Source organism: Bos mutus, chromosome 3, assembly GCF_027580195.1.
Source record: "Bos mutus isolate GX-2022 chromosome 3, NWIPB_WYAK_1.1, whole genome shotgun sequence".
Classification (NCBI taxonomy): domain Eukaryota; kingdom Metazoa; phylum Chordata; class Mammalia; order Artiodactyla; family Bovidae; genus Bos; species Bos mutus.
Window position 1 is genome coordinate 16,835,127 of NC_091619.1, and position 26,659 is coordinate 16,861,785.

Consider the following 26,659-nt stretch of genomic DNA (forward strand, 5'->3'; position numbering starts at 1 on the left):
TTCTGACCTGGCTCTGCCTCTGACTCCAGCTCCCTGCGGTGGGGGCAGGTCAGACAGGCTCCGGGCTGATTTGGAGCCTGATAGAGAAAAACCTGTTGGGGCACATACCAGTGGGGCACCCCAGCCTGTACCCCAGAGAGATCCCAACCCAGAACCCCTTGATGATTGACTTATTGGAGCAGTAGTGAGTGGGAGTGATGGAAAGAATAGGGTGGGGAGACTGTGTAAACCTCCGCGGAAGGAAGAGCACAGGTATTTCTGAGTGGCGGAAGATCAGCAGAGTCAAGAGAGAAAAATGAGAAGGGTAATCCCCGTGGACAGAAGCATCGTGTGCCCAAAAGGCAATAGGGAGATGAAGGAGGCTCCTGGGTCCCTGCGTCTTAGATTCCTGCTGCTGCCTTTTAGCAGCCAGGACTATTTTAGCGGTAGGTGATGCAACTCCAGCAGCTTTCTTGGAGGCTGTCAGGGCACAGAACAGCAGGTAAACAGTTTTAGGGAGCCAAAGGGGCCCCTGAGCAGGCAATTACTCGAATCTCACCGACAACTCCCTAGGGCCTGGGAGCAGTCTCCTTCCTGCAGTGCTAGACAGGTCAGGCAGGGGCTGGGCACAGAAGCTATCTGCACTCCTCTGCCATGCTCCTACCCTGGAAGGTTTTCCTGCATCCCTGAGGAAGGACCGGCCGCTCATCCTCAGAGCAGACCAGGCCTAAGGAGGTGCTATAAAGGGAGATTTTCATGGTGACAATCACTGCACCTCATTTTTCTCTCCTGTTAAAGGGGAAAGCATGCACCGATTTTTGCTAAAGAACGTGGATTCAGTCCCAGTTCTGCCACTTGTTAAGTTCTATAACCTCAGCTAGTCATTTCAGGTCTTCCTGTCTCTGTTTCTTTACCCAGGGGAAAAAAAGGGAATAATGGGAGAGGATGAAGTGTTGTGGGTGGGGCTTGGGGGAGTAGGAGGGTTGGGTGATTGGAGGGGGAATCCTGGCAGCACCTGGGAATAGGCTTCCTGGGGGGATTAAATGAAGTAATATGTGTGATGGCATTTGAGACAGAAAAATGCCCTGTAGGGCAGTCGAGTGGTTAAGACTCCATGCTTCCATTGCAGGGGGCACGGTTCAATCTCTGGTCAGGGAACTAAGATCCAGCATGCTGCAGGGTGGCCAAAAAAAAAACCCAGATCCTGATTTATACCAATAGGTCATTCTATGGGATTACATCTAAAATAATAAACAATATTCTGACGTGCATTATAAACTAAGGTTGCCAGATTTAGTAAATATAACAATAATTTGTTAGTACTGAGTATGACCCACATGTTTCATAGAATGTGTGTGTGTGTGCTAAGTTACTTCAATTGTGTCTGACTCTTTGATACCGGATGGACTGTAGCCTTCCATGGGGAGTCCCCCAAGCAAGGCTATACAATGCTAATAGGGCTTCCCAGGTGATGCTAGTGGTAAAGAACCCACCTGCCAATTCAGGAGACATAAGAGACTAGATTTGATTCCTGGGTTGGGAAGAGCTCCTAGAAGAGGGCATGGCAACCCACTCCAGTATTCTTGCCTGGAGAATTCCATGGGCAGAGGAGCCTGGCGCACTATAGGCCATAGGTTCGCAAAGAGTTGGACATGACTAAAGCGACTTAGCATGCATGCACGATGCTAATAAATTATTTAACTGAGTGTCCTATATTTTATCTGGCAGCCTGAAAAATGGGATGCAGTTTCAGCATGGTGATTAAAAGCAAATGTTCTGAAGCCAGACTCCTTTGACTTAGAATTCTGGTCTGCTGTGTGACTCTGGCAACCATCTTAACATTTCTCTCCTCAGTTTCTTCCTTGTCAAAACAGAGGTTAAAAAAAACTGGTGATAATAACAGTGTTTATATTATAGGCTATTGTGAGGATTAAATAAATATATGGAAAGCACTTTAGGAGAGTGCTGGGCGTTGAATGGTAAATACAGGTAAAATATTTACTAATTTCTAATAATACATATGTTATAATGTTATTTTATAGTGGTAACTGTTATTAGCATCTCCCTAAGAGTTCCAACCTTGGCTCTCTTCTGCCGCTTCTTTTTTTAAATCCCCAATCTGGCCACAAGAGGCCATCAAAAGAGAGCCACTGCAAGAAAGCCTTGAGACCCCCTGGTGGCCATTCGTGGTCTAGGAGGCTCTGATTCCCCCTGGTATCCCTTAGATACCAAGGGGCTCTCTTGGCCCGAGGACATGAGGTTCCCCAGAGGACTCCATGGGCAGGCAGGGTTGGGGAAGAGCCTCAGGTAGACATTCACTCCAGGGCCCCCGCTGAGACGGATCTCAGCACACACGCAGGAGACTTCTAGGCTGGTATAGCAGAAGAGCAGCTTCACAGCCAGGGTCCCTGGGCTTTGGCTTTCTGTACCCTTGAGAATCTCTTTTGGGCATGTTCCAAGTATGCGTAGGGGGAAATGAAGGGCAAAAGAGGGCTCCTGTTTCTCCAGTCTAAACCTCTGCAAGGTAATGCTGGCTGACCTGCAAGGCTGAATACTGAATTTGGAGGAGGCAGAGAGTGGTCCTGACTGCCTAGCATTATGAGGAGGTGTGTGATGCATTTACAGATGTCTCTCTGAGACTGGTGGAAGCTTTACTCCTTTTGTCCCTGGGTTTTGTTTTGTTAAACTCCAGGGTCAGATTGAGGCCCTTTTCAGATTTACTAAAACACCCTCCAGGGCATCTCTGGTGGCTCATGGGTAAAGAATGCTCCTACAATGCAGGAGCTGCAGGAGTTGCAGGTTTGATCCCTGCATCAGGAAGATCCCCTGGAGAAGGATTTGGCAATCCACTCCAGTATCCTTGCCTGGAGAATTCCATGGACAGAGGAGCCTGGTGGGCTACAGTGCATGGGGTTGCAAATGAGTTGGACAAGACTTAGCGACTGAACAACAGCAACAAATCACCCTCCATACCCATGCTCTAAATCTTAGAATTTCAGAGTTGGAGAAGATCTCAGGGATGACCTGACCTACCACCCTCTTGTTACTGACTCAAGGAGACTGAGTGACTTCCAAGGGCCATGGTGTTGGGACCAGAATCCAGGTCTCCTAACTTCTCAGTGTTTTCCTCATCACTCAGATGAGAAGGTCAACTGGAAAAAAAAAAAAAGTACAACTTAAAAGTAGAGAATTATGTTTTGTTTGGTGGACAATACTGGGAACTTAAGCCTGGAATGCAGCCTCTCAAATAGCTCTGACGGTCTGCTCTGAAGAAGTAAAGGAGGAGCCAGGATATATAGGAATTTTGTAACAAAAGCCAGGTAGTCAGAATATCAAAAGATTACTGTTTATTAAGGAAAACAAGACATGTCAAATCAATGAATGTAGTGCTTTTTTATGTAAGGAAAGTTGCAAAAGTCAGGGCTCGCTGAAATCATTCCTTTGATATCTATCTCAGCTATCTGGGGCCAGTATCCTGTGTTTTCCCATCCTGTGTCTCCAAAGGGTGCACCATTGTGGGAGTGACTGCAATGGCTGATAGCTTAATGGAGGGCATCCTATTCTCATTTTGAGTTCTCTCAGGACTCATCATCCTGGCAGCTATAATACGATGGCTTGATGGCTGCAATATCCTTTCTTTACTGATATGGTAGGCAACATTTTTTCATTCAGAAGGGCATGACTGACTTGGGGTCTCCTCTTAGGAGGACAAGCAGCAAGTAACATACAGAGCCATAGCTGTTGACTCATGAAAACTTGTTCAGCTCTAGGTCCATATTGCTTTTCTGCACTCTGCATGGGTTTCAGAATACACAGAAATTCCTCCTGGCTATTTCTCCTCTTGTTATAAAACTTTTTCTCCCCAGAATTCCTTGCATCTTAATCCCGCTGCTCATGTTTTGGCCAAGCTCTACTCTTTTTATCCAGAGTCTTGTGTATTACACAGGCAAGCCTGACCTGGGAAGACCAAGACCCATTTCCACAACTAGAGTCCACATCTTTGCCTGCTCCAGATACCTAAATCCCCGGCCAAAGGCCTATTTGTGTCCTGTGCCTCCGGACACCTCAGCAGCCCATACAGAGGAAGTGAGTCACTGCAAGGCGGGCAGCTTGGGGCACTGTGGGCGTGGCCATGCCAGGCCTGGGCCATGGGGGATGGGTCAGAGTGATCAAGAGCTCCTGGTCCAAACTATGCAGAGAGAGAGAGAGAGGGAGAGTGAGTTTCTAAATTGGTTGTGCTCAGTTGCTCAGTCATGTCCAAGTCTTTTGGGACCCTATGAACTGTAACACGCCAGGCTTCTCTTCCATGGAATTTTCCAGGCAAGAATACTGAAGTGGGTTCCATTTCCTACTCCAGGAGATCTTCCTGACCCAGGGATTGAACCTTCGTCTCTTGCATTGGCAGATGGATTTTTTACCACTGAGCCACCAGGGAAGCCCCTTCTAAACAGGCAGCATCATTCAAATGCTGCCTGAGGTCCAGTTTCTCTTTCTCCATCCATCTTCTTTGTCTCCTGGGGAGGGGTATACCCTCTTATCTTTACTTTTCAGGCCTGTCTATTCAGCTTCAGCCCCAAACTTCCCCTCCCACTGCTATCTTAAAGTTAACTGGTCTTCAGTGCTCTGAGGAATCATTTATAAAGTCTGGTGAGGGCCTTGGGGAAGTCTAGGAAAATTTCCTGAGAAAAGGGTTCAGAAACTAAAGGAGGAAAGCCAAGTAAGACAGATCTGGGGAGGGGGTAGAGAGGTACCCAAAGTTTAGCTGGGGCCCAAAGAGGAGACACTGGAACCCTACTGGAAAAGGGAAGCTGGGGCGGGAACTCAAGAAAGGTGGGGGGAACTTGGGAATTGGAGGGGGTGGGGGTGGGTGGGTTGTAGCATAGGTGTAGAAAGGATATGACTTGCAAATAAAGGAGTTTACCCTTTGGCAAAGGAATTAAAGGCTGGAGGGATTGCTGGGAACTGGAAAATCAGGCAAATCTGGGGCTGAAAAAGGCTAGAGTCCCCTGGGTACTGGTTCAGTGGTGAGGGGCCAGGGGGTGGCCCAACAAGTTTCATTCCCCCCCTGTTGGCCTGGGCTGGGGGGCCCACTGCAAAAGCAAAGGAAAAGTTGGAAATCAGACAGCTTCTGCCTCTTTACCTCTCCAGATAGTGTCTTCAGTGAGGACCAAGCTCTCAAACTGGATGAGTGAGACATCATATTATTTCTTAAGAGAACTGTCAAAACACCTGAACTTGACTAGATAAACCCTGAAACAAGCTGCCCTCAGAGGTTCTACCTGTCTCGGTATAAAAACACCAACATTTCATTAAGGTAAAAAATGGTTACCTCTGCTAGGCGGGCCCTCTTTAAACAAACCCTCAAACACATCTTAGTCACACTCTGTCCTTAGGAATCAAGGCCAGTTTTCTAGGATAAACATGTTACATCTTCCTGAAACATCAATTTTACCAGTCTAGGGGAAAAACATTTTAAAATATGAATTTTTGAACACGGATAAGCAGTGGTCTAGATTGAAATCTCAGATACGTTTTACATAGCAAAAGTTGGGGACTGGCTCCTTCAGAGTCTGCCGGCAGTAGGGTATGTGTGCCACTGGGGGGTAGATTTTACAGCACTGGTGTGGAAACGGTGGGGATTTTAAGGCCGAGCTGGGGTGGGGGACGCCCTAGGGGTCCCAGCCGAATCTCGAGGGCCCGCTGCCCGGGTCGGTTCTGGAGAGAGAGGTGCTGGGCCTCGGCGCGCGGGCCTTGGGAAGAAACCGCAGGGGCTGCGGGGGCCGGGAGCCGGGGCGCCCTCCTCTCTCCGCTGCCCGGTGGGGCTGGAGGTGGGAAGTGTGGCCACCGGTCTGGCCGCTGAGAGAACTGGGGGCCGCAGCCGGCCGGAGGGCGAGGGCCGCAGTTGGGGGCTGCCGGGGTGGTGCAGGGGCCCGGCCGTTCCGCGCCCCGAGCCCCTCGCGGGTTTGTCCCGGGGTCCTCGGAGCGCGCCCCTAACCGAGAGACCAGAGGCTGGGAGACCCCACACTGCCTCCCTCATCGGGGGCTTCTTCCCCCCGGTGCAGCGCCTGCAGTGGGCCTCCGCCGCCCGCCGGGTGCAGGGAGGGCTCAGCTCCCAAGCTTCCACCGCCCGCCCCCGGCCGGGGAGGGGGCGGTGGCAGGCGGCGGGCGCTGGGCGCGGCTACCCCGCGCGGAGGCCCGGGCCCCGCCGCGCGCCCGCCCGCCCTCCTCTCCCCTTCCGTCGCCGGGCCGTAGGCCCACGCCCAGTCTCCCGGCTGCTGTGTTGCTCGCGGCCTTTCTTTCCCGGGCTGGCTGGGCTCGCTCTCGGCTCGGCTGGGCTCGGCGGGCGGCGGGAGGAGGAGGAAGGAGGGAGGGAGCGGGCAGGCAGGCGGGCGGAAGGGGGAGGAGAGGAGCGAGCGGAGCCAGTCCGGAGGGGGCCCGGAGCTCGGACGAGGGGAGAGACGGAGCAGCGGCTCCCGGCCGGGCCAGCTCCGCGACGCCGCAGCCGCCGCCGAGTGAGTCGGAACCCGCGCCCGGGAGTCCGCGGCGCCGCGCGCAGGGGTGGGGAGGCACGGGGCGCGGAAAAGTTGGGAGAACTGCGGGGGCCGCGAGGACGCGGCTCGGCGGACAGGGCCTGGCGGGGCCGGGAGCGGGCCGTGGAGCGGAGCGAGGCGCGGGCGCACACCCTCGGGCGGCCGGCGCTGGGCGCCGCCGCTGGCTCTGGGGCCTCTGCCCCGCGCGCTCATGGCGGCGGCGGGCCTGGCGGAGGGCGGGCCGGAGCGCCTCGCGGGAGCGGCCGGGCCCCCAGCGCCGCCTGAGGGCAGGCTGGCCGGCCGCCCGGGCGTCCTCGAGCCCGCCGCCCGGAGCGCGGAGGAGTCCTCCTGGGCAACAGGTAGGAGCTGGGAGTTGAGGACGCGGGGCTGCCCACGGACGGCCGAGCCTCCGGCGCCCTTTTTTGGGGAGGAGAAAGTCCGGTGAGCAGTTGCACGAGAGCCCCGTGCTTGGCAGAGAGCCCGCGGCGCGGCCCCTGGCTGGGGAATCCCGTGGCTAGAGTGAGAGGAGAGTGAAGCTTTTTCTAATCGGTTCACTGTGCCCACTCCGGGAGGGAGGTCAGGGCGTCCATGTGCTTAACGGGAAACAGGAAGGAGTGGCTCAGAGTGTCTGCCCCTGGCCCCCGCCCCGTGGCTAAGGCTCTTATACCGTTATGGGGTGTGTGGGGCAGGGGTAGGGGGAGCTGCTGGTGAAACTGGTTTTCTGGGCCTCACTTTGCTAATTTCTGGCCCGGAGGCTCTCTGGCAAGTAGGTTAATTGCATGTGTGGGGTTTTAATCTGTGGCCTGAGTTTAGAGGTTCACTTCCTAAGGTAGACTCTTGGTGTCAAAATCTGGTCGATTCTTCACCTGAGTTGCCAGGTACAGGAGATAGGGGGTTCTGAGGATCCTGAGGAATGGAGTGAGCCCCTCTTTCTGGAGAAGTGAATCAGGAAAGGCCTCCAGCAGGCAGTCACTCCCACATCTGTCTTAGCAGAGGTTGCAGTCCCATAGCGGAGTCCAGGTGGCTGGGCCTAATGTGGGTGGCTGACTGGGCTTGTGATGGTGCTCCTAAGGGTAAGGACTGTCTGCAGCCTCCTCCCTCAGGGCCTGACCCTAATCATACAGTGACCTGCACAAACCCTGTTTTGAAGAGAGAGAGAGTTCCTTGTCTTCCTTGGTACCCCACAGTCCACTCCCTTCACTGGGGCCTCTGGCCGGCTTCCCCTCTGGGAGGGAGGGCCTTCACTTTCCCGTCACTGGCCACAGGCTGGCCGATCCTTCACTGTGCCTTTAGCATGCCCCCTGCCCGCCCAGCCCCCCACATCCCCATCTACTTCCTGAATTTGCCAGTCATTCTCTCCCTCTGGGGGCTGTAATCTCCTGCAGTCTTTGGCTGTGTTGGGGCCACAGAAAAACTAAAATTTTGAGACCTCTACTTCAGCCTGGAGGGATGACACACCTCTTCTTGGCTTCATCCATTGCTCACAGCTTTCTAGTTTGTGACCTGGTGTAGCTGCCTGAAAAAGTTTTCAACAAGCTGGACTATTCAGGTCCTCTGCCACTTCTTTCCACTTCTTTTTTGTAGACCGCCAGGCTCCAGTGAAAGCTGGGAGCCTCTGGGATCCTGTCTTTGTCACTCTCTCTTCCCTTACTGATTGTATTGTATCTTCTTCAATTATTTCTCCACACTCTGAGAGCCGTTGGGACTATTATCACGTTGAGTCTGTGAGATCTCTTCCTCATAGCCTCAAACTTCTGCCCTCCTAGCAGACTGGGTCTACAAGTCCCCTTGGGGACTCTCTGCCCCTTTTCATCTGTCTGTGGGAGTCTGGGATGGGTCAGTCAGAGTTGGGCAAAAGGTAGCAGCTGGGTGGAGCTCTGTTCAAGTTCCTGGTAATCCAATGCCCATGAAATCCCTGCTCAGCTGGCCGTTCTCCAGCCTGTGCCTCATAAAGTGGTGTCTGTGTCTCTGAGGCAGGTGTATTTGTGCATGAGAGAGACAGAGACACATACACATGCACACACCCTATTGTTTCTTCATGTGTGTGGGGGAGTAAATCGTTTGAGTGGAAAAATACCTACAGGTGTGATTTTCTCCACCAGGAAATTAAGTAATGTGACCCAGAAAAGCAAGCACGAAGGCACATGTCTCCCTGGCATGAAGGCACATTCCCTTTTCTTGACCCACCTTTTTGTTGGTGGGATCCATTGCTTGGCTTGGTGTGCCAGGGACGCCACTGGGAGTGGACTGGTAGGTTCTGTGGGGATGTATAAGTGCAGCTGGCGGGCCTGGCCCAGGAGCCCCTATTGTCTTCCCTTCCCCCTCACATGGAGTCCGAAGTCCTGACCCTGCTGAATCTGGTGCCTCTTCCTGCTGGGCTAGGCTCCAGGGGTGAGGGGCAGGGTCCAGGCCACCACTCCTCTGCTAATGGAAGTGCTGGGCAGTAGGGGAGGGCTGTGGTCACAGAAAGCCTGAAACCCGGGGGTGAGAGAGCCCCCATTCAGAACTCCCGAAACATCACACTCTCTGCTCACACCATCTTCTGCTGTCCCTGTTTGGAGCAGGCAGGGGCCAGGTGCTACCTTGTCCTGGGATTGAGATAGTTGCGCTGTCCAGGCGCTTGCCTTTGACCCATCTCTGACTTTCTGCCTGCTTCTCTGCCTCCTCACCTTCTTTGTAGGCATGAGGCATTCCTGGGCCCCCGGGAGTCGTGGAGAGGGACTCTATGCTTGGCCTCCAGGATCCCAGCCAGCCCTCTGAGTCTTTTTAATCCTCAAAATATCTGTGACAAAAGAAACTTACCTGCCGGTTTCCACTGACCAGGGTAGGAATGGGGCCCAATGTCTAGGCCAGACAGTACCCTTGGCTTTAGTCCTCAGTGGAGGACAAATTGGGCCCCAAGGGACTAGCAGTCAGGTGACTGAGTCAGGTCTGTTTCTTCACCTCCAATCAGACTAAGCAAAGACGGTGGCAAGAAGAGCTGGAGGGGTGCCACCGCATGTAGGCTTTCTGCCTTGTCCCTTCTCTACTAAATTTTCTACAACTTCTCTCAAAGAAAAAAGTGTGTCTGTGTGCACTGTCGTGTGGGGAGAGTTCTACTCTGATAACTGTGTTTAGTTTTGTTCAGTTCCGAAGGCTTCCATCTCTTTAACTAATTAAATATTTATTCTGGCCAAGGTGGAGAGGGAAGGGGCAGTGTCCTCAGGAGCTGAGGCCTGGAATGTGTGTGTGTGTGTATGTGTGTAGTACCCGTGCTGTTGGGGGCGGGTGGAGCTGAAACTCCTTTACTGTCAGAGCTGCCCTCTGCTTTCATCTGAAAGAGCAGTGACCAGGAGTGGGGACAAGAGGGTAAAGTCCTTGAGCTGAAATGCTGACCCGTGACAGGCTGAGAGGGATTTCGCAAGTGCTTCTGTGGTGGGTGGGGGCGGAGCTGTGGAGCAGCCCAGCTCAGCTGTGATATGATCAGCCTTCAGCGAGGCACCGGTTGGTCTCCAGTTCACAGCAGAGAACAATCTCCCAACTCTATTTCCTCCGCAGCAGGGAGGGGACCACCTTCCTTCTGTGTCAGCTTTTAGTCTCAAGGCCAGCCTGGAGACCACCTACCTGGCCTCCCTCCTCGGAGGATGAGGGCTTGGTAGCCTGGAAGCTTTGCCCTTGTCATCCTACTGGGTTCACTGCTGAGTCCTAGGACTGCCAGTTGTGTGGACCACCATCACTGATTCTACACCATCATCTTGCTCCTTCTCTCAGCTCCAAGCAGCTGCTGTTCCCGCGTGAGCCTCAGATCGTACCTTCCTTCACTTGGTATCCAAGTGGTCACCACCACCCTGTAGATCCTTTCTCTTTCCGTGGACGAAACGGGGGAGGGAGGTGGTACAAAGCAGCAGCTCTTTCCTGAGCACTGAGGGTATTTGTGATGGGTGTTCCCTGAGCAGACTAGTATTTTATTTTCCAAAGGAGCCTTAATCCAAGTAGCTCCTAATTCTACCAGATGTCTTAGTCTGCTGTATCGACTCTCTATCCTCCAACTCCTGACTCCCTGCAGCCTTGTCTTCATTTTGTTTCTGAGAATAGGCTTCACATAGAGTCCTTCTGCCTTATGTTTGGGAATGGATGGCTTGGGCATGGGCTATTAATTTTGTGTGCAGTATTTTGATGTCCATTGATTGTCCTTGAGCTCAGCACTATTTGGGGGCATGATTTTGGTTTATTCTGGCCTCTTAATTTTCCCTAGGACCTGCTGCCTCAGTGGGTTATAGGGAAGGGGGAGAAAGGTCTTGCCCCAGCCCTGCAATCCTTTCTTGGGCTCCCTGTCAAGGAAGCTTCCAGTTATGGGTTGATTTGGGAGCTCTGATGGTTCAGATGGTAAAGAATCTGCCTGCAATGCAGGAGACCTGGGTTTGATCCCTGCCTCAGGAAGATCCCTTGGAGAAGGGATTGGCTACCCACTCCTGTATTCTTACCTGGGGAGTTCCATGGACAGAAACCTGGCGGGCTCAGTCCATAAAGTTACAAAGAGTCAGATATGACTGAGTGACTAACACATGGGAGGTCTAGGAAGAGGTTGGAGGGTGGGGGGAAGGGATGATGACTCTGATTTCACTTAAGATTTTTGGCCACGGCTTCTAGGCTAGATCCTGTCTAGTTTCCGTGTAAGAATAGCAAAATGATGGCGAGACCCCAAGGTTCTTGTCTAGGGAATCAGGACTTCCAGGGGATGTTAATGTCACCTTTGGTTGATATTAAGAGTAACTGTTAGAACTGGAAAGCCACTATATTACAGATGGGCACACTGATTCATCCACATGGCCAAGACCAGAGCCCAGGGCCTGAGTCTTTGCCCCTGCTCTTTTTGTTACACTGTGAAAACTGTCTTCCGTCTCCTTCTGCACTGCTGCCTGCTTTGATACCCTCTACTTCTCCCTTCCTCACTCAGGATGCTCCAGACCTTACATGACTACTTCTGGTGGGAACGGCTGTGGCTCCCTGTGAACTTAACCTGGGCTGATCTAGAAGACCGAGATGGACGTGTCTACGCCAAAGCCTCTGACCTCTATATCACACTACCCCTGGCCTTGCTCTTCCTCATCATTCGATACTTCTTTGAGCTGTGAGCATACCAACCTACCCCCATGCCTTCCTTGGCTCCCAGCTGCAGTTTCTTGTACTTCAAGTTTGTCTCTTGCTGTTTAATTGGTCCTTCACACTGGTGTTCTCACCACCCAGGTCCCTGCCTACTGTGTGCCCCCCACTAAAGGCAGCATTGTCTTTCTGAGGGCTCAGCACCCCCAGGCCCATTCCTTCAATGGTTATTTGTTCTTGCCCTCCACCCGCCTGGTGGCTAGTGAACACAGGCAGCTTTGTCAGCTATGGGCAGCCCAAGGCAGCCAGAGAGGGGGTTGCTGGGAAACTGAGGCCCAGGATAAAGTTGCCTGAGCTTGCAATATCCCCCTCCAGGCCCTCTAGTTTAGGGGCTAACAGGCTTGCCTGCTTCAAGAGAGTCAGACACCCCTCACTCCTATCCCTTCCCCAGTTACGTGGCTACACCACTGGCTGCCCTCCTGAATGTCAAAGAGAAAACCCGGCTGCGGGCACCTCCAAACCCCACTTTGGAGCATTTCTACATGACCAGTGGCAAGCAGCCCAAACAGGTATGAGCTGCAGACCCTGTTCTGGGAGTTACTGAGTCCTGGTAGGGAGTGAGGAGGTGGGGTGCAGAAATGGGAAGGCATCTCCCCTTCCCTTCAGATGGGGCCAACTTGGGTCATTACTGGCAGAGGGGTGGGGAGGGCGAGTGAAGCAGAACATAATGGGCTTCTCACCCCACCCAGGCAGATGTGGAGCTTCTGTCACGGCAGAGCGGGCTCTCTGGCCGCCAGGTAGAGCGCTGGTTCCGCCGCCGTCGCAACCAGGACCGGCCCAGTCTCCTCAAGAAGTTTCGAGAAGCAAGGTAGGGGCAGTTGAGGCAAGAGAAACTGGGTGGCAGAGGAAGGTCTACTGTGTTTTGCTGGGAGGTGGGGCTGCAGCTGTACGTGGAGAAATTACTCCCGGGTGAGGAGGCACATTTGGTTGAGTATTTCCTTGAGAGGGTATCTGGGGGGAGGGCTGCGCCGTTCTTCCATTCCACTCTCCTAGCCATGTCTGCTTCCTCTTCCAGCTGGAGATTCACATTTTACCTGATTGCTTTCATCGCCGGCACGGCCGTCATTGTAGACGTGAGTGGGGATTACTTGGGGAGGGCAAGTGGGGGAGTAGGTTCTCTGGCAAGGTGGGGTGAAGCCCAGAATTTAGGTGCCTCCTCCTTTAACCTCTTATTACCATTTCTCTGCAGAAACCCTGGTTCTATGACCTGAGGAAAGTTTGGGAGGGATATCCCATACAGGTACATGATGGGTCCTGATTCCTTATATGGGGTAATTAGTCCTTATGTGGGGTGAGAATCAGTGTAGGATAGGATTGGGACATACACATCCTTGTGAAGAGTTGATCTCAGACACGTGGCAGAAGGGACTGCAGTCATGGTGTTAATCTTAAGTGCAAGGAGGGCTGGGTTTGGAGAGGTGAGACCACTGGGTCCAGTGGCTCTGGGGTCCGTTAAACTTCCTCTTTTCTCTCTCAGAGCATCATCCCTTCCCAGTATTGGTACTACATGATTGAACTGTCTTTCTACTGGTCCTTGCTCTTCAGCATTGCTTCTGACGTCAAGCGAAAGGTGAGTCATGGGGCTGTACCAGAGTAGAGCCAAAATGAAGCGCGGTATGAACCACCTCCCCTTTGACTTCTGGGTGCTTTGGATGGAGTTGTGGGATAAGTGGAATTAAAGGGGGAAGAACGGAAGCTAGGGAACAGGAAACAGTCCTCTGGAGGTTGCATCTTTTCTACAGGATTTCAAGGAGCAGATCATCCATCACGTGGCCACCATCATCCTCATCAGTTTCTCCTGGTTTGCCAATTACGTCCGAGCAGGGACTCTTATCATGGCTCTGCACGACTCTTCTGACTACCTGCTAGAGGTCAGGCTTCCTGGGCATTTCTTCAAGCCTAGAGACCCTGGTGCAGGTTCTTCTGTCCCTCTATCCTTTGCTTGGGGTGGTGGTGGGTGGGGGTGGGTGTTCCTGGGACCAAGGAGGTGGGGGCACAGAGCTAGTGTGGTTAAGTGGGATGTATGTATGAATGTATATGGGAGTCAGGAGCCCGTGATGATCGGTGGGGGCTATCTACACAGTCAGCCAAGATGTTTAACTACGCGGGATGGAAAAACACCTGCAACAACATCTTCATCGTCTTCGCCATTGTCTTCATCATCACCCGACTGGTCATCCTGCCCTTCTGGTGAGTAGGATACCAGACTAGACTGTTTGAAGAAATCAGGAATCTTCTCCCTGGCCCCATTTGTCTGTCCTCAGTCTTGACCCCCTCCTTTCTGTGTTAACAGTTCTTGTCTCTCCCCATCCCAAGGATCCTGCACTGCACGCTGGTGTACCCACTGGAGCTCTATCCCGCCTTCTTTGGCTATTACTTCTTCAATTTCATGATGGGAGTGCTACAGCTGCTGCATATCTTCTGGGCCTACCTCATTTTGCGCATGGCCCACAAGTTCATAACTGGAAAGGTAATGGTTCTGTCTCCATTCTGTAGGCCCTACTACTCTCAACTCTAGGAACGGCCCAAATTCCCTCCCTTATCAGCAACCCTCTAAAACCTACTGTGGGGCCCTGGGTATAGCTGGAAAAAGCCCACCGAGAGAGGCAGTCCTTAGGGGTTGGTAACCCTGCTCATCCCTTTCACAGGTAGTAGAAGATGAACGCAGTGACCGGGAAGAAACAGAGAGCTCAGAGGGGGAGGAGGCTGCAGCTGGGGGAGGAGCAAAGAACCGGCCCCTGGCCAATGGCCACCCCATCCTCAACAACAACCATCGTAAGAATGACTGAACCATTGTCCCTGCTGCCCCTCAGATTAACGTATAAAGCCAAGGAAATACCCCACCCTCCCCACAGGGTCACTTTAAGCTCTGGGGAGAAGGAGAAAGCGAGAGGAGCGTGTTCTTCTCTGTGCTCCACCCCCTGCTACTGTCACCCAGTTGCCTTTAAACCAAATTCTTATCAGCCCATCTCCAGGAATGGGAGGTTGGCTATATCCTTTGTTGGGGGAGGGGGATTGGTCTTATTTTCCAAGTTGTCCTTTCTACTGATTTTGAGACCTTTCCTCAGTTCTGGGGGTGGGGGTTATAAGTCACATTCCTTACTCTTCAGAATCTGGCCCTGTCTGTCTGCCTTTGACTCCCTGACCTCCAGAGCCAGGGTCGTGCCTTACTGTCCCACCTGTGGGCCTCATTCTGCCAAAGTTGGACCAAGGCTCACCTTTCTAATCTCCCTAACTTGGACCAGAAACCAAAGCTGAGCTGACTTTTAACTTTTTCCCTTCTAAGATCCAAATGAACTGAGTGTAGGTGGGTGCACGTGACCCTTATCCTACCTCTGCCAAAAAGTGGGGGCCACAATGTGGACTGCTCAGACAGTCTTCTGTTACTTCTCTGCCAGCTGTCCCTGTAGTCACAGGTCCAAGATCTTACTGCCTCCTTTCTCTGGCCTCTTTCCCTAGGCTAGCTGGTTTGGAGTAGAATGGCAACTAGTTCTAATTTTTATTTATTAAACATTTGGGGTTTGGGTTTTAAAGCCTGAATTACAGCTAGCACCTGGCATTTCAGCAGAGGGACCACTTCAGACCAAAATGTACTGTTAATGTTTTTTTTTTTAATTAAAATATATTAAAGATTAAGTAAAACATGGCAACAAGTGTTTGAGACTCTTAAGAACTGAGAAGAGTGATCAACTAAATAAACTAAGGTAGTCTTCCTCATGCTTTCCTCATGGTTATGTAACCTTAAAAAATATCACATGGCAAATAAGAAAAAGCAAAGTAGAGAAAGGTCAGGATTAATGACAGCTGCCTGTTGGGAAGGGTGGGGGAAAAGCTCATCTCTCATCAAGACCTAAAACTGGGAACCGAGGGAAAGAAATCAAATCACAATCTTAGTTTTAACATCTTGTTACTTTCAAGAAACAATACAAACCAGGGATAGTAAAATACACAGCCCTCATTCTAGGAATAAAGTCTGTTAAAAGGATGAACACTTGAACAAATGTAGGATGGGAGGGGTGAGCCACAGGAGGACTGGAGGGATGTCAGGCCCAGGTTAGAGTGGTAACCTCTCCCACCCCCAGTGCCTCAGGAGGCAGGGGAGGGGCCCTGCCTGCTAGCACCGCAATGGAAGGGGTCTCCTGATCCAGAACCCCCATTTCTATCTACTAGGAGCTGGGGAGTAGCTAGACTAGAAACTTGGGGGTCAGAATTCAATAGTCAGGAAGACCCAGTTCCTGAGGAAAGGGCAGTTCAGGAAGGTTCAGAAGGTTAGGAGGAAGGCTGTCCTCTAAAGAAGACGCCCTCGGCATTCGATGGCCCCGCAGCAGCAAAGCAACTCCTTGCCTTCCACGCTGCCCACCTCATAGTTGTAGTCCCAGGTAAGCTCGGTGCCAGCCCGGATTCTCCTGAAGAGGAAGAGGAGGAAGGGGTGTGGTCAAACAGCAGAAACCCAGGCCTGTGATGACTGAATGTGCAGGGGGAGCTGGATCCCAGATGGAAGAGAGGCCCTTTGAATGTCCTGGCCCCTCCCCAACCTGGGCTTTTCCCACCCACCCATCCCCTTTCCTGATTCCCTCTTACTTGCTGGCGAAGAAGGCCACCCACGGGAAGCGGAGATCATGAGTATCCACGAAGACATTCTGGACAAACAGGTTAGGGCTGCAACTGTGCTGTAAGTTTAAGTACAGATTCACTTTGGAACCAAGGAAACAGAATCTGGTTTTGTGGGGTGAGTGAGAGCTGGATGAAAACAATGCCATTTGATCCTCCCATGGCAACAGAGATTTTGAAAGGCACCTCTTTAAAGATCCTTTGCAATCAAGAATTTTAATGAGAAAAGATGGGTTTATGGAGTTGTATTTAAAAGAACTAGAAATGTGAGGACTAGGGGATAACCAGCACATACAGGTGAGCGAAAGGGGTCTCACATTGAGGTAGCGGCCCAGGTTGCCTTCAAGCTTGGCATCGATGATGTAGCAAGACTCCTCCCCATCATAGAACTGGCGTGTGTTCTTACGAATGGGTGCACTCTCCCCCTTTTCCACAGATGCCATGTTGGTTGATTTAATGGCAATGCCATGGGTTGATTTCAAAGCAAAACCCCGGGTGGATTTTACTGCCACTTGGCGCTTCATTGGACCTGGAGAAGGAGAAGAATGGGGCTAGGTCCACCCCACCTCATGATTGGACCTTCTACTTCCTTTTTTTTCCTGCTTCCATTTTTATCCCACCCAGTGCACCTCAGGAATACCAATAAGCTGGGACTCTGAGGCAAAGGCCCAAGGTGGCAGTTTTTTTCAAGCAGGATTAGATCTGCTGGATACAGAAGCAGAGGGAAAAGAACTAGAAAGAAGAGAGGGAGGGGATATGTCACACATTATTAACAGTTTAGCTGGAAGTCAGGGAGTCTTCCCAGGGATGCTTCCTAAGATCTGAATTTTTCCCCTACTGGTTCCTTCCTACTACTCCACAAATTCTTCCAGACTACCAGACATGTTCTTCTTGTCCTCAAAGTCATCCCCTTCAGAGCCAGAGGAGATGGTCTGGATATCATCACTGTCCACGGCTGCGGCTGAAGTCTGGCCAGCAGTGGGCTTCCGGCTGGTCCCACTTTCCCCCTCACTTTCTGTGCTGCTGGACAGGGTCAGGATATCCTGAGGAAGCAGAAGGGTGAAAAGAAGGAATAAGAGTAAATGGAGAGGGACTTCCCTGGTGGTCCAGTGGCTGGGATTGCACACTCCCAGGAGAGGGGACCTGGTGTGGATCCCTGGTCAAAGAACTGGATCCCACAAACTGCAACTAAAGAAGATTCTCCATGCTGCAAGGAAGATAGAAGATCCCACGTGCAGCACCTGGGGCCTGGTGAAGCCAAAAAATATATATGTATAAAAAACACGAGTAAATGCAAAGGACCTCTTGGAATCCCTGCTTTTAGGTACAGTTAGGCATGAAGGGGTTGAGACTATAGCAAGATTAGATGCTGGATGAAGGAAAATGAGGCAGGAAGTCAAGACCAGAGAAAAAGGAAAATATCCAACAGTAATTACGGTGACAGACTTGACACGAGAAGAACGCTCCTTTACTCGCGCTCTAGAGTAAAACAGGAGGCTGGGTAAGGCACAGCTTGAGAAAGGCCACTTACATCAGGGTTTGGCTGAGCAGAGGCCATGAGTCGTCGGCTCTGATGCATACTAGTTTTACTTGGTGGGCGGCGAAGTCCTTCAGGCTTCACAGGAGAAGGATTGTAACCATAATTTCGAGAGCTTTCAGTAACTCTGATGGGAGAGGAAGACATGAGAGGGGTCAGGTTTACTGGCTGTTTCTCAGGCTGATTTTGTAGGCTCGAGAGAAGGAAGATTTGGAAACAGGTAAAAAAGCAAAGCACTTACACTGACATCCTGTTTCGGTCATCAGGGTCCTGGAAAACAGAGCGAGTGAACGGCTGAATGTCTCCATGGTTCTAGATAATATATCCAACAACTGTAGACTTCACCTCAGATGACCTCTAAAGATATCAGCCAGCGAGAGGTACACTATCTCAAGTGGGGTGTGTGTGGAGAAATTACTCTCCAACTTGAGAATAACGATCATTTTCATCAGGAAGCCCCACTGGGAGGGGTCTTTAACCCTTCCCAATAATAGGGCATTACAAAATGTGCATGGAAAACACCATGGGCAGAATATTCTAAGGACAAGGGACTGTTCACCACCTGTAATGTGCTAAGTTTCAACATCATTAAAAATATGTTAAGATCAATTCTTGTTTTTCTACTATAATGAAAACAATGATGTAGATAAATTGAGGTAGCAGTTTTAAAAAATTATTTTTAAATCCCCCACTTTGGAATGAATCAGGTACTTTCCCCACAGCAGGCTGATTTTAAAATAATTTGGTTCTTCAAACAAACACGGGGTCACAAGAATCAGACACGACTTAGCAACTACACCACCACAGGAATGTATCAGGGGGAAGATTAATCAGGTTTGCCATAAAAATCCATCAAATAAATCATCTGCATGTGAAGACTCATGGTGAGGGAATTCCTTGGCAGTCTATCCCGTGGTTAGAACTCTGTGCTTCCACTGCAGGGGACACAAGTTCGATCCCTGGTCAGGGAACTAAGATCCCCAAGCCATGTGGTATGGTCAAAAACGATAACAAAAGCACTCATGGTCTCGTCGTGAGATTGCGTTAAGTTTGTCACATCAAACTTATGTAACAGCCACAATTCTTAGAGTTTCCTGCCACTGCTTACCTCTTTCTTGGCCTGCTTGATGTCTCCCTCATCCTTGAAGCCAAGCCCTGAGGTGGAAGCCTTCTCAGCTTCCCCTCTGCCTCCCCCAGTGCGGCATTCCCCACCTTCACTAGTCTTGAAGGATGAACGGCTATCAGAGTCAGCAAAGCCACCTTCACTGACACTGTTGCAGCTCAACCACGAGGCCACTTTGTTCTTAGGTGTCTCTTCAGAGGAAGGTGGATTGCAGCCACCTACAGGGATTGATGGAGGGACAGGAATATGTGGGGGCCCTAGGTCTGGGGGGCGAGAGTCCTTGGAAGACATCTCAGACAATCCATTCTCCTTCTGGCCCCGGGTCTGCCGTCGGGTAGCATAGCTGCGCCACACCGAGCTGGTGCTGAAGTCCTCGTCCTTACAGAAGTTGTCATCTGAGCTGTCGTCATTGGACTCCTCAGGGTCCTCTGTACCACTGTTGCCGTCTTCCTGGTCCTTCAAGTCTACACCACTGCTGTCAGAGGAGCAGGGGGCATCACTCTCATACCCCTCCTTGAAGTTCTCCACGCTCTCAATATGGTCCAGATTGGCAAAGTACTCATCACCCATTTCTAGGCCCTCCTTGTCAGCAAAGTCATCTGTCAGGATCTTCCCTGGGAATGAAGAGAAAGCCTTCCAGGGTTATGAGGAGCTTTTAGAAAGAATAAAGTTCATTTCATCAATACCCAGCCCCACAGTACAGAGTCAAATAACATTCATTATGGTCTCTTGTTTCCCTTTGATGATACCTCCTCCTTAGTGTCTTAACTGTGAGAGTAAGGGGAGCTTTAAATCTTGCCCTTTCTGCCACCCCATTCTCCCTAAGTTATGCTGAATCTCTGGGTAGAGTGATGGGGGGAAAAATGACATATGTCATTTTTTTCTAAAACCATGTCTCTCTCTGCTGAAACATGTCCACAATTTCATCCCTTTTTGTTCTTATTCTCCTGAAGCACTTTTGACCCTTCCTGATCCACTCAGACAGTCACATCACTCATGTTCTTTATAGAAGAAAATTCTGTCTTCTTCTTTCTCCTAGTTCACAGGTTAAGCATTTTATTCTTAAATTCAACTTGTCTCTGATTCAATGTTCCACCATGTTCTAACCCCAGAAAGCAACCCTTTCATCACTAACCTGCATAAATACAGACAAAGGAGCCTTTGGCAATGTCATCCAAGCAACGGATACCCCAGCCCTTGTTCTGGGTCTTGAAGAGCTGCAGACGAACCTGCAGGCCATGCTGTACCAACCGGTTTGTGCACATGTTAGGGTCACATTTGCAGCGTTTGTTACACTCATAAACTCTGGGAGGAGATCACAATAAAATCAATCATAACATGATCACTAGAGCATCTGTTACATTCACAGAACTGTTACAATTTTTAAGGTGTCATCATTTATCAGGTAATGATCTAAATAAGCAGACTTACTGAACTGTCTATGCTCTTCGATTTGTTTGGAAATATAGCTCAAAGAAATAACTCAGAAGGGGGAAAAGTAATTAATACAGATATTTATAGCACTAAAGACAGTTACAGTGAATAAAAGAATGCCCAACACCTGGAGAAAAGCTAAGCGAACCAGGATGTGAATATGGATTAAGAGCCATTAAAATACATCAGCCTGTAGAAACAGATACAATAAAATATATTTAAGGAAATCAGAAGCCCATATAATAGATACTGAAAGGGAGCAAAAGATGAGGAACTGGAAGTTCACAGGACTCTTGCTTTTGGTATTGATTTTCATTCTTTTATTCAGTGAACATTTATTAAACACCAAGAGCTATACTAGACAGTGGGAACACGGCAATGGAAAAGGTCATGATCACTCCTCTCAGGGAGCTCATTTCTATCTAGTTTAAGGTATTACAACTTAACTATTTAAAAAATAAACTATTGAAGTTAATCAGAGAGCTAGTAAATATCAACATTAAAGGAAGATAATACACTGAGAAAACTGTCATATTCTTAGGGAGTATCTATTTTTATGCTCTATTTCATGTTATGATTTAACTTCTTACTTTTATGGTGTGTGAATTTAAGGAAGACAATTGCTTTTAGAAAGATGACAACAGTACAGTTAGTTGATGACATCAGTAAAATCTCTCTAGGCAAAGGTAACAGCAGCTTCTATTTACCAAGCACATATACTTTGTGTTTGGCATTATATCAATGCTTTATATACATTCTCTTATTCTATCCTTACAGCAGCCCTATAAAGGTATTTTTTTTAATTTATGAAAACATTAAAGCATAATACACATAGACAGAAGAATATGTAAAAGTCTACAGCTCACCAATTTTTCACAAACTGAACACACCATGTAACCAATACCACATCAAGAAAGAACTTTGTTAGGTCTCTTAAAACTCTACTGGGGTTGGGAAAGTATTAATGTTCATATCCTCTGTGAACTAAAACAGGATCAGTTTGGAAAGGACAAGTCCAGAATGTGAATTCAGGTGTAAGCACCACTAAGGGCTTCCCTGGTGGCTCAGCGGTAAAGAACTCACCTGCCAATGTAGGAGATGTGGGTTCAATCCCTGGGTTGGTAATATCCCTGGAGAAAGACATGGCAGCCCACCCAAGTATTGCTGCCTAGGAAATCCCACAGATAGAGGAGCCTTGCGGGATACAGTCCATAGGGTTGGAAGAGTCAAGACAGGACTGAGTGATTGAACAACTACTACTAATCACCACCACATGGAACTTTCAGAACAGCTAACAGAGTACCATTCATCCATTCAACAGGATTTACGTGGTTACTATGTGCTGTGCCCTGGGTAAAATCTGCTGATGATACAATGGTAAGCAAGAGAAACAAGGTTCCTGCCCTCATGGAGATTACCTCTTAATGGAAAAAGAGACCAAAAACAAGTCAACAAATAAAATGAAAGTTGTCACAGATACTATAAAAGGACAAACTCTGAATGAGACAATTAAAGGAGTGAAAATGACCTAGTTTTAGAGTGACCAGGAAAGGTCTCTCTGAGGAGGCGACAGCAAAGCTGAGAGCTCAAGGTCAAAGAAGATAATCATGCAAACAGTGGAAGGATGCCAAGAAGAGGGCACAGTATGTACAAAGGCTCTCGAGGTAGGCTGGCAAACACTGAGTGAGCTGGATCCAGGCACTGAAGAGTATCAGTGTGGCTGGAACAGTTTTGGAAAGAGAGAGATAGGAAGGGGTCAGACAGTACACCGTCTTGTGATCCAAGATTAAGAGTCAGAATAAAACCCAAAGTGCAGTGGAAAGCTCTTGAAGAGTTTTAAGCAGGGGAGGAACATATTTGTGGTTATGTGAAAATACTTTTATGAAACATTTCAAACCTATAAAAAAGCTATAATGAACCCTCACAGCATTATCAAATCTAAACATTGTTACAGGATCCAATTTTATTACAAGTAAAACATCAATGATACAATGTAGCTAAAGCTAACAGCTGTCTTTTCCTTTGCTTAGTTTTCAATATGCATTCAGCTTAAATTTACCTCCTGATTTCCTCTGATGATACTCAGACACATCAGGCTTTCTATCAAACCCTCTTTCCCACAAGCTTCTCCTGCAGCCAAGTCTGATCTGCTCTCACACTGGCTATTCTCTACATCTAGGGCACAGCTGTCAGCCTGGAAGCCCCCTTAACTTCACTATCATGTGGGATTCCCCTCACTCTTCTTTGGAGCTGGATCCACTGTTTCCTGGATCAGTACATGCCTTCCTCTGTCTTGTCTTTCCCCCTCACTTAGAACATTTCCAGTAACTTTCTGAGAGGGGAAATAATGGAAAAATCTGAGGTATTTCATGTCTAAAAAAACGTTAGCCTACTTTAACCCACAACTGATAGTTTTCCTGGGTTTAGAACTCTGGGTTAGGAATAATTTTCCTGTGCTTCCCTAGTGGCTGAGTGGTAAAGAATCTGCCGGCCAATGCAAGAGACACAGGTTCGCTCCCTGATCTGGGAAGATCCCACAAGCCACAGAGCAACTAAGCCCATGCAGCACAGCTACTGCACCTGTGCTCTAGAGCCTGGGAACTGCTACGAGCTCACGTGCGCTACACACTGTGCCATGACAACGGGAGAGGCCGCCGTGGTGAGGGGCCTGTGCACGGAGGGCAACTAGAGTAGCACCCCCCTTGTCACAACTAGAAAAGAGCCTGTGCAGCGACGAAGACCCAGCACAGGCAAAAATAAGAAACAAATAAAATTATATACATATAAAAGAAATAATTTTCCTTAGAATTCGGAATAGATTCCTTAATTGCCATCTAACTACAGACATTATTTTAAGAAGGCTGAAGTTACTCTGAATTCTTTTTGTGGTATCTTTCGCTTATGTAGAAAGTTTCAGTATTTTCTTTTTGTCCTCGGTGTGCTGTGGATATAATGATCACATTTTACCACGTGCTTTAGTGGGCATCTATTTGCATCTGTTATGCTAGAACCTGATTTCACTTTGGAAACACAGACCCTTTCATTACGGGGCAGCATCTGAATTATTTCACTGATCATTCTTTCCTCTTTGTCCTTCCTGTTAATTATGTATTTCTTACGTACTAGGCTAATTAGGTCACACATTCCTGTATATCCAACTTACCACATTATGTCCCACTTTGCTCACTGTCCTCTCTCTGCCTTGCCTGTCCTTCTCAATCTCACATGCTGATCTCATGTCTCTTCTCAGTCTCACATGTTTTTATCCCCTCTGTCCAATTTCCAGTTGCAGATCCCAGGACTTACTTCTGGGCACATTGTCTTTTCTATCATCAGTGTTCTCTCCAGATGAACTCATCCAAGTTGTAACTACCACTCCTGAGCTGACGATTCCTAATTCTTTATGCCAGTCCTTACAGTTCTCTCTAGAAATCTCAATGCCTTCTTGACATTTCCACCTGGGTTGCCTAACAGACACCTCAAACTTAATGTGACCAGAACAGCTGAATTTCACTCCAACCTGCAACTCTAGCTCTAGTCTTCCATTTTGGTACAAAAACCAACACACACCTAGTTCTTCAAGTATAAAATTTAGGACTTGTCCTTGATTCTCTTCTCCTTCGCATTCCATAGTCAATCTATCACGTTCTGTAGCTCTATCTCCAAGTGCATCCCTGAGCACATGTGCCGCCAACTACTGAAGCTTGTAAGCCCCAGAGCTTGTGTCTGCAAACAGGAGAAATCATGGCGATGAGAAGCCCGTGCACCGCAACCAGAGAGTAGTGCTTCCCCAGCAACAGCTAGAGAAAAGTCTGCGCAGAAAGGGCAACCCACTACAGCCAAAAATAAATATATAAAATTATTAACAAAAAAACCATTTTCCTTAGAATTCTGAATAGATTACTCAATTGCCATCTAGTGTCTAGCATTATTTTGAGAAGGCCGAAGTCAATGTGAATCACTTCTCTTTTGTGGTATCTATCTTCTCATTTCTACTGCCACTTTCATTCTAGGACAAGCCCAGCAACCACCACTTCTTACCTGTGTTCCTGAAATTATCTAATTGAGCTTCCAAATTCTATTGCTGCTGCCCTAGAGCTTATTTTTCACAGAGAAGTCAGAGTAATCTTTACAAGGCGGACATCAGTAGTCTGCTTAAAATACTCTTAACAGCTTCCTATCACATCATGAATTTTGTTCTAATTTTTATTCTGATTTATAAAGTACTATAAATCAGGCCCCTGCCTATTTCTCCTCTCTGAATACATCTCACTTGCCAGAGTAAACCACAATCTGTTAGAATAATCATATAGCTATGAAATCAGGTCATATTTACTGCAACAGAAAACTACTAGATACTACTCAATCATCATTTCAAGGAAAGCCCAAAGAAGAAATATGTGCTGGGAATTTGGTAAGTAAGATTTAATTGATAAAATGTCTGTTTCAGGTTTTGTTTTTTTTTTTTTTGGCTTCAGTTTTATAATGCTGCTGTTTCCTACAAACACAGACAAACAAGAATTCAGTCTCTGAGGTGCTGAACTTTCCCCTGACTACTTACCCTGTGGGCAGACATTCTTCTAGTCTCTTGTATTGGTAGCCAGAGTTGGGGTTGATTTGGCCTCCTGGGGTGCAGGCTGTAGCCTGGATAGTTAGCTGATGGCAGGCACACTTGGACCTGCATAAAACAGAAGAGTACAACTACTAGAGCTGGGGGACTTTCTTCAGAGGCGAGAAGTACTACTGAGAAAAGGAGGGTGACAAGGTAGTAACATTTCTTTTTCTTCTCCCATATGTGTAAATGAGAAAGGAAAGGACAGTAGGAATATGACAGAGTAAGAGTAAGATAAAGAGACACAGAATAACAACTAGCAACTGAATGCATGATGGAGGGAAGCAAAGGAAAAGGAGAATCAGAGGAAAAAACAAACATAAGACACATGTGTTGCTGTTCAGTTGCTAAGTTGCGTCTGACTCTTTGTGATCCCATGGACTGCAGGACACTGGGCTTCCCTGTCCTCCACTATCTCTTGGAGTTTGCTCAAGTTTATGTCCAATGAGTCGTGATGCTATCTAAACATGTACCCAGGATTATGCTGTGGGGTCCCAGCCTCTCTGGAGGCCTTATAGAAGGAGCTACAGCTAAGAAAGCAGATCAAGGAAGGTGAGGAAAGGAGAAGTGCAGTATAAGGCAAAGAAAGTGGTGGAAATACAGGAAACCACAACAAAGTTGGAGGCAGGGCCACAATTCCCTAACCAACTCACTTGTCCCGGCACCCATCTTTGCAGTCACAGCCGACAAGAAATTCAGGGCCTGTGTTAATGAAAACACCCTTGCCCGGGATCCGTTCCTTGCTGTAGGCCACCTGAGGTGGGGGAGTTGTGTCAATCTCGTTAACGCAGGATAGAGGAACGTCTTCCTTCCCATAGGTGATGTCCAAAATATAGTAAAAAGGCTTATAGGGCTGAAACTTTCGGTCCACAAGAACATATGGATCCAAACAGAACATCTCCAGGAAGAGGAAGTCACAGCCAGTCTCAAAAAGGTAACGCTCAATCTCCTGCATTGTCCGAAGGCAGAGGCCACAGGGTGTCTTATAGATAACATGAAAGCCCATCTTGCGGTTTACTCGGCGCCGGGCTGTCATTCGCCGAAAGTCATAGAGTAGTGGGACTAACAGAGGGTTCTTGCCCCGATACTGCTCACTTCTCATAGGTCTGACTCGAGACAGACAAGTATAGCTGCAGACATGAGGTAAGTAGAAAAGCTTCTCCATGGGGGCACGGTAGGAGGGCTCTGCAGGGGCCCGCTCCAGCATGCCATGGAAGGCTGGGGGTGCTGGGGGAGCTGGGGGTGCTGGGGCAGAGGTTGTGGAGCCTAAAGGTGACCTGAAAACGAGATGCAAGAGATCAGATCAGAAGGCAACAGGACCTCTCTGTTGTATAAGTAGCCCATTAGCTGGCTAAGCCACTTCTCTAACCTGTCAAATAGCTATACTCTTGAAGCTAAAGATGACACAAGTAAATCAAACTTCCCTTTGTCTTAATGGACAAGGAAACACCCTGGTTACTCTTCACTAACTGATAATAACTGTTTCAACAGTGTGTCTTTTCCTGAATTTTATTTTTTCCTGTGAATTATGGGACTAGCATCCAGTCTTCTATCCATGCTAGTTGCTTCCCCTACTATGTTTCCTATAAATGCCCTTACTGACCTCCAGGATTCAAGGAAAGAGGCTACCAAGTTCCCTTTCTATTGTACTGATGACGACACCATATTCAACAAGCAGTCTTAACAAATGA

At 48.9% G+C, this 26,659-nt stretch overlaps 2 protein-coding genes across 5 annotated transcripts in view; one reads left to right on the top strand and one right to left on the bottom strand.

Annotated features, from left to right (window-relative positions):
* The first annotated feature begins 6,339 nt into the window (after positions 1–6,339).
* On the top strand, positions 6,340–15,297 carry CERS2 (ceramide synthase 2). Its single transcript, XM_070367149.1, has 11 exons — positions 6,340–6,491; positions 11,446–11,619; positions 12,043–12,160; positions 12,341–12,459; positions 12,667–12,724; positions 12,841–12,891; positions 13,129–13,221; positions 13,394–13,522; positions 13,735–13,841; positions 13,968–14,121; positions 14,300–15,297. The coding sequence occupies exons 2-11, from the start codon at positions 11,447–11,449 to the stop codon at positions 14,438–14,440; spliced, it is 1,143 nt and encodes a 380-aa protein (XP_070223250.1). The 5' UTR covers positions 6,340–6,491; position 11,446; the 3' UTR covers positions 14,441–15,297.
* A 267-nt stretch (positions 15,298–15,564) lies between these two features.
* Positions 15,565–26,659, bottom strand: part of SETDB1 (SET domain bifurcated histone lysine methyltransferase 1) — a 32,078-nt gene continuing 20,983 nt past the window's right edge. For all 4 annotated transcript variants that reach the window (XM_070367146.1, XM_070367147.1, XM_005894916.3 and 1 more), the window contains 10 exons: positions 25,622–26,245; positions 24,918–25,034; positions 20,058–20,227; positions 18,908–19,536; positions 18,041–18,069; positions 17,794–17,926; positions 17,140–17,305; positions 16,580–16,791; positions 16,233–16,321; positions 15,565–16,057 (listed from right to left, as the gene is read on the bottom strand). In XM_070367146.1, the coding sequence (XP_070223247.1) occupies positions 15,940–16,057; positions 16,233–16,321; positions 16,580–16,791; positions 17,140–17,305; positions 17,794–17,926; positions 18,041–18,069; positions 18,908–19,536; positions 20,058–20,227; positions 24,918–25,034; positions 25,622–26,245 (2,287 nt within the window). In that variant the 3' untranslated portion in view covers positions 15,565–15,939. The remainder of the gene's footprint in view (positions 16,058–16,232; positions 16,322–16,579; positions 16,792–17,139; positions 17,306–17,793; positions 17,927–18,040; positions 18,070–18,907; positions 19,537–20,057; positions 20,228–24,917; positions 25,035–25,621; positions 26,246–26,659) is intronic.